This window comes from Thermobia domestica, chromosome 6 (assembly GCF_964235325.1).
Source record: "Thermobia domestica chromosome 6, izTheDome1.hap1.1, whole genome shotgun sequence".
Lineage (NCBI taxonomy): Eukaryota > Metazoa > Arthropoda > Insecta > Zygentoma > Lepismatidae > Thermobia > Thermobia domestica.
This window is the reverse complement of record NC_137459.1, coordinates 21,163,701-21,171,323: the sequence shown is the minus strand read 5'-3', so window position 1 is coordinate 21,171,323 and position 7,623 is coordinate 21,163,701. Positions and strand designations below refer to the sequence as shown.

At 36.8% G+C, this 7,623-nt stretch overlaps 1 protein-coding gene across 1 annotated transcript in view; it reads left to right on the top strand.

Annotated features, from left to right (window-relative positions):
- Positions 1 to 3,948: 3,948 nt before the first annotated feature.
- LOC145687876 (uncharacterized) overlaps positions 3,949 to 7,623 on the top strand; it is a 71,640-nt gene continuing 67,965 nt past the window's right edge. The window contains exon 1 of the mRNA XM_081761390.1: positions 3,949 to 4,015. Coding sequence (XP_081617516.1) covers positions 4,013 to 4,015 — 3 coding nt within the window. The 5' untranslated portion in view covers positions 3,949 to 4,012. The remainder of the gene's footprint in view (positions 4,016 to 7,623) is intronic.

Below are 7,623 nucleotides of genomic sequence, written 5' to 3'. Positions count from 1 at the left end.
TTTCATTTTTTAAAAAAGAATCGTGTGTTTTTAATATTTCATTATCATTTATTATTGTTAGTCTATTTTCAACTATTTGTTTAATTCCTGTAACGATTCCTATAATGCTATTGTGATCATCATAATTTTGCTCAAATAAGAGTATTGTTGCGCCATACATAGTTGATTTTCTTTCATAGTTTTGGGGAAGTCATTATTTATATTATTACAAAACATGTGTCCTAAAATTTTAATGTGGATCATTGTGGATGCGTAAATAGAAACATATCAATTATAAATATGCATGTATTCGGATTTCAGAATGTGTTCACGACACTTGATACGTATCACAATTTTATCTACAACGCCTGGTATATAATATACAACAGGTTCACCTCAGAAATCAGATTCATCTACCGTAATATGAGTTTCATCACCCCTCCCCCTAGAGTAAGCCTCAAATATGCCCTCCTCTCTCAAATCTGCCCTCCTCCAAATGTTGAAGACAACTCCGATCCTCCACAGCATTGTTTTTTAACTTCATAAATATTTTGAACATTGCTTTAAAAAATGGGAACGGTCTTACCCGTTCCCCGAATATTGAAGACAGATTTGCGCCCCTGTCTTCAGTATCTGGATATCTGACAACGAAATACATACTCAGAAACAGGCCCCCAGAGTTGGTTTAAGTGTTTTCTATTTACATCTTCAAATGATACACGTATACACTTAGGCCCATATTCACGAATTTGCGTCTGAATTTCGGACTCAAGATGTCAAATTTCTAATGGTGACTTTTAAAAAACGAGATTGAAGTATGGTATGCGGAGAAAGAAGCTGCCCACGAGAAAGAAATAAAGGGAACTATACTGGAAACAATGTTCATACAACAGCGGGGCTGAGTTTTCTTGTCACATGGTAGTGGGGTAAAGAAGCTGAGACAATTGCTTATTGGCTTCTGACGTAATCCACGCATTTGCTTCTGTATGCCCCACTAGGCCACCAATTAGGGGGCCTCCCCCCTAAATTTTTTACAACCCTATATTTCCCATCGGTATAGTTATGTATTGCTGATTTTAGTAGTATTGTACCGCACAAGTGACTAACTTTGGCATCCCCATTTCGGAATACCACGCTACGCTACTGTTGATCACTGAAAAACCAGGGTAGTATGTTTTGATCACTGAAAAACCAGTGGCAGTATCGTATACCACCACATACCGTCTCACTTCGACCACTGGTGTGCCAGTACGTGAATTCAGTTGGTGATGATCCAAACAAGGGTTACCAGACGACATGTCTCTTTTTCTTAGATATTAAAATTGGACCGAGCTTTTTTTTTTTTAAAGAAAAATGAGAAAATATTCTCCATTTTGAGGGTAGAGACTACTGCTTCAAGATTCGTAAGTACGTAGAAATACAGTCAGAGGCAAAAGTTTTTACCTCTGGTACATGGGGACATTGGTTCGATCCCACCTCGCTCCAAGCGAACTTTGTGATGGACAAACTTCGTGTGCGTGCGTTTTCTCGAGGTTCTCCCATTTCCTTCCACTGTCTTCATTCCACCATTTCCTTCATTACTTATCATAACCGTCTCCTTTAGCCTAGCCGGCATAACCATGGGAACTTAAACATATTATTTCATTTCATTTTAAAAGTTCTTTCCCTTTGGAATAATTTATTTTAGGAATAATGGTGGTATAGCTCGAACGTACAATGATGATATGGCTGGAACTTACAGGAAATTACATTCTTTTTTAATGTACTGAAAACTGTACTCAAATTGTCCTTCCATTTTGAAGTTATTTACGAAACTAATTTCATCATACGGAAAGAAATTTTGTCGCTGACTGTACAACAAGTCCAGCTGCAAGAGAGACAAAAAGAAACTAAACATTTTCGTAATCGGTATTGTAAAGATTTAGTTGTATAAGTTATAATTTCCTGCTATGTTATTAAGATATGCCAAGTAAAATAAACATTTTTGTGAAATCTAAAAATGTTCTATTTTTTCAAAGTTTGCCATATGATAACCTTAATCCAAAGTAGTTTTTCACACATTTTCTTTTCTAGTCGAATGGGTTTTATAATTTAAAATTAAACTCAGAAGCAAAAATGTGAGAAATTAATAGTAAAAATGGTAATTAATAGTAATTAATAGTGGGTTTCCTCGGGACTCTCCCGTTTCTTCCCACTTTCTTCATTCCACCATTTCATTAATTTCCCATCTTCACCGTCTCCTTTAGCCTAGCCGGCATAAACGTAAAACTTAAAAATTTCATTCAATTTATCCTTCAATAATGCTGGTTTTTCAACTTCAGCCATCGTTTCTTACGTTGGCTTGTTACTGTACTCTTGATGTTGACAATAGCTTGCCTAATAACAATCAAAACAGTTGAAAAACCTTATATGTGTACTGTTTTCCAGATATTAAACCATATTTTTATCTTGAATCTAGGCCCTACTTTGTTCTTGATCTACGATGAAAAGATCCAATATATTTCAGGCAAAAAAAAAAAAAAATGTTATAGGTCTTACATCTGGAGAACTACATATAATGTGGCCAAACCCAAACTATCACTTAACTCAGGATGATGTGCTTGTTCCGCAGAAAATACCAAAAAAATCGATTTAGGCGCCGTTTAAAATTTGACCAAGATCGCAATCTTTTGATGCATTTTTTATCATTTCTAAAATTATTTGCCAAGATTGGAATCTTTTGTTCCATTTTTCTTATCATTCCAAAAATTCTTGTTCTCTCTTGAATTTTAAAAATGCTCATATTCTGGCATTCCTTCTTTTACCTTAAATTTTAAAGATAGCGCGTAGTTCAGATGCAGTGTATTTTCGAACAAACATGGTATGTATATATAACACATATACTAAACAGGAAAATGCATACATGATCTTACGACAATCAGCAGTATGGTGGCTGAGCAATATAGCGCTTATCTCTGGTGTGTGGGGTCCCTGGTTCGATTCCCATCCAAATAAGTTTATGGTGAACAACATCGTGTCCGTGAGTTTTCTCGGGACACTCCCGCTTTCTCCCACATTCTCATTCCACTAATTCTTGCACCATCATTCACTTGCCTTAATCATACGTCTTCCTTAGCCTAAAGAGCATAATCGTGGGACGTTAAACTGAAAGATTTCATTTCCTCACAACAATCGAAATTAATTGATTGTTTATTGAAGTTTAGCACAGAGGTTATATGAGACATGTCCCTTCAGTTTAAGGTAAAATTCGAATCATTGTAATGCGTTCAAGACTCCCTCAGTGGGAATTGAACCCACGACCTCCTACACCAAAGGCGCGCTTGCTTGCAATTAGACTAGCGTAGAGAACACAATTGGAATTGATTTCAAGTGATTCTGTCTTCTCCAAATCAAAGTGATAATAAAATAGAATAATCGTTCCATTTTATACAAAAAAGTGCATTACAGTCCTTATACAATAACGGTGCTTCAGCACTCTTTGGTACACATTTTGTAGTGTCGACAAAGGTTGGTTTGATTACAAAATATAAACAAACGACCACGCAGTGATTTTTTTTTCTCTAGAAACAATAAAAGTTACAAGACACTTGTTATGCTGTAACTTGGCTAATTGCAAAAAAAACAGCCAAAAGGATTTTTTTTTTAAGCAACGTCCTCCAAGGATATTGTGACAAGCCTAAATAAAGAAGGGTTGGATTCTTACTTTCATTTGCAAATTAGAGGAGCTGTGATAGCATCCAGGATGACTGCAAAATAAGTTACCAAAACAAACTAGTACAGCCTCTGTTAAGTTATGAAATGTTGTCATCATAATTGATGCAAGAGAATTTTTTTTTTTTTTGAGAAAAGATTAAAAATAAAAAAGCTGAGATGAAACTGCTCCCTTGAGGGGAAGCGGAAACGCAAGGTGTAGCTCCTGCGTGACGGGAGTATAAAACTTGTTGAAAAGTGAGACCGCCTGCCAGAGTAGTGCAATCAGTGACCGAGAAACGAGCGGAGAGTTGAACCTCATTGTTGTCAATTCCAAGTTGCCATGGTGAGTAACAATCGGCGTGAGAGAGTGGTAGTACGTTCTCAGAGCACGTGGTTGCCGCCCGTACAGTATCTTAAGTGAAACGTGAGAAATGTTCAGTTCAGTGTTCGTTAAAGCAAAAACAAGCATTTCTCTTCTACTCGATAAAGAATGAAATAATGTCGTTGTAATTCCGTTTGGTTCCCATGAGGGTAATATTCATGACCCGCATAAGATGAAGTAAAAGCATCCCAAAGTCCCAAATGACATTTACTAAGTGTTGTGCTACTCGGGAGTTCAACTTCTTGGTTATAGTGTCTAAGTGTGGATTCGTGTTCGACAAGCGATATTTTGAATGGTTGGTCTTGTCAATGCACAAATTTTATTTTTAGTATATCAATGGAAAAAGATCTGCGGGAGTGTTTTGGTTGCGGTTATCATGCCATGTATACATAATTTGGTTCTCAACGTGTCTAATAGAATCTCACTTTCTTCATAACTGTGATTTAAGTTCTCAGTTTTCGACCTGTCTAAACAAATAACATTCGTTGTACATACAAACAATATTTGCTGCTAACTGATAGTAAATACAGCATGCAAAATAATGTGAAAATATCCTATTTTATTATTATTTCTTATAAATATTTATTCCAAGAGTTATAAGTACCAAATAATTAATTTACACAAAATAACAAAAGAGGAAATTTTCAGTCACATGAAACAGCTAGTTGTCTATTCTAATTAACTGTCTTTTGTGAAAATGACAAGTATCAATTTAATATTGCTTAAATGTTAATTACGAATATTAGGTTTATGTATCAGAGAGTTTAATTTTCAGATATGAAGGGATATTTGGGGGCACTGTGGCTCACTGGTAGATCGTTCACCTCTGGTGCGTGGGGTCCTTAGTTCGAGCCTAGCTCGCGCCAAGTGAACTTTGTGGTGAACAAACACCGTTTGTGTGAGTTTTCGCGGGGTTCTTCCGTTTCCTATCACTTTATTCATTCTCATTTATTTCTCATCATCACCGTTTCCTTTTGCCCAGTCGGCATAATCGTGGGACGTAAAGCTCAAAGATTTCATTTCATTTTCATTTTTAATTAACATTCTGATATCTGCTTAGTATTGTTGACAGAAATCATGATAGCTACCTGTGAGAAGGCTCAGCCTGAGAAGGATTTTGTGTTATACAGTTTGCTAGTTATTTTTTTTAAAAAAATCGCATTAATATCTATAAAAAGAAGAAAAATATATCCCAAGATTTAAAGTTTGCATCAGGTAGTGATATCCTGTGTAATTCTTCTACCAACTTACAGTATAACTTTTAGAAAAATGAAATTTTTATCTTTTACGTCCCACGCTTATGCCGGGTAGACTAAAGGAGGCGGTGATGATGAGAAACCAAGCGGTGGAATGAAGAAAATTGGAGGAAACGGGGAACCCTGAGTAAACCTACATACACTGTGTTTTTCCACCACAAAATTCACTTGGCGCGAACTGGGATGGAACCAAGGTCTCCATGGACCAGAGATGAATGCTCTACCACTGAGCCATTGCAGCCCCGAGGATATTTTAGGATAAAATATGTGCGGAGGATGCATTTCTCAGAGTCGCTAATCTTCATATGTCTTGGTATTAACTTGACATTCGGTATTAACTGTTCATGTGTCTCTTAAAAGTGTTATCATTTGTGGATACTTAGAAATAATTGGACACTGAACAAATATAAGAGCACAAATATTTAAGAAATACAAGGATAAAAGAATATTCAAATATTCACGTCTCTGAAAACCGAAAAAAAAAAGCAATAGATGTGCCCGTTACAAACGCAGTTCAGTATTTTCCTTTGAAAATCGTTATCTCGAGTTCAATATCTGATGGATTGTAGCGCTATTCAAACCATTCAATTTACTCAACAGTGAAATATGACGATACAGATTAACACGTCACTTCATGATATCAAATTATAATGTTAGTCATTGTATATAAGTAGAAGTTATGTTCTTGAAATCCACTGTAAGTATTTTTTGAAACTTTTAGTCACACGAGTTGAGTTTATTTGATTTTGAGTTTAACGTCCCGTTCAGCAGCGAAGCTATATGAGACGTGGACCTACTAATTAACGTGGAATCCGAAACACATGAACTCCCACGCCACAGGCCCGTACCTTAACTACTTAGCCACGACTGAGCTCGTTTTAGTCACACTATGTTTACCTCAAGTGGCATCATCCAAACATGTTAGCCATAGAGGCGGAATTCATAGTTTTCGATCGATGCCCCTTGTCGGGCAGACTGAGTCTTTGGACTTAAAAAAAAATATCACGTATTTAAATTTATGCGAAATAAGAAGAAAATTTTACAACAGAGAAAATCACATTGTTGCTTGGTAATGGAAGAACATATATGTCATTGCTTTGTTAAGATTTTGAAGAATGCTCTAGGATTGTACGATTGCTCGTAAAGTACTATTTCAGCTTCTACGTTGTCCATCATGTACCACTGAACTTAGGATAGAATGCAATATAAAAAGTACTGCTGTTTCAAAAAACTGAATGAAAAAAAACCAGTAGTTTTGTCCTATACGTCTGACGACTAATGAAAGTGATGAGAAAATATGATGAAATGGAAGAGAACCGTAGTTTTGTGTGATAGCCAAGGCGCTCTGTTTTTCTTCCTTGAAATAATTGGGTTCAAATTAACGTTTAGCCATTTCAGAATCCGAATCACGTAATCATATTGACGAGCTCTTCAGTATCTTTTAACGTTGCGGGGATGTAAACTATAGGCTGCAGAAAACTGTGTTTCGTTGGAGAACCTAACCATTAGCCATTTCCGCTAAAGGCAGATCTGTAAACCAAATCCCACCGTCTGCTTTATTTAAATAAATAAATGTAGTGAGAAAGTGACAATTGATGGTCATTGTTGGTAAATAGCGTCGACTTTTTAAGTAGTGTAGAAGATAGAAATGTTTTCCATTAAAACAGAGCGGAGAGAATATCGAATAGTGTTTGTGTTATCGATGATTTTTTTCAGTTTAACGTCCCACGGTTATGCTTCGAGGGTAAGGGAGACGGTGCTGATGAAATGATAATGGTGATGATAATGGTTGAATGACGAAAGTGGGAAGAACTCCGAGAAAACTCACACACACACAGTTTTTGTCAATAAGACAAAGCCCACTTGGCGGGAGCTGAGATCGAATAAGGGCCTCACGTGTCAAAGGTGAACGCTCTACCACTGAGTCACCACGGCCCAAAGTTGTTTTCCCGTGCTTACCATCTTTAGCGCAGCTTTCCTTCCCCAGAATATTAATAATAATGAAGCAATCTCATATATTTAAGGAGCTATCTAAATAGTTAGGATGCGCTGCTTTGTTGAGGAAAACCTGGTTTCGACGGCTGGTATGGAGGCATGTGATTCGAATTCTGTGTCGATTTGTAAGACCTTATGTAAGTTCAGTGCTGGAAACAAGTCCGTATCCAGCCGCAAAATGTAAGGGGGCCGGTAGAAGTTAGGAGGGCCCGATCCAACCATATTATAGTTCATTTGCAAGCCTACCGTGAAAAATTAAAGAAAGGGCCAGTAAAAGTTTAGGGGGAGCCAGGCATCCCTTTCCACCCGTGGATACGG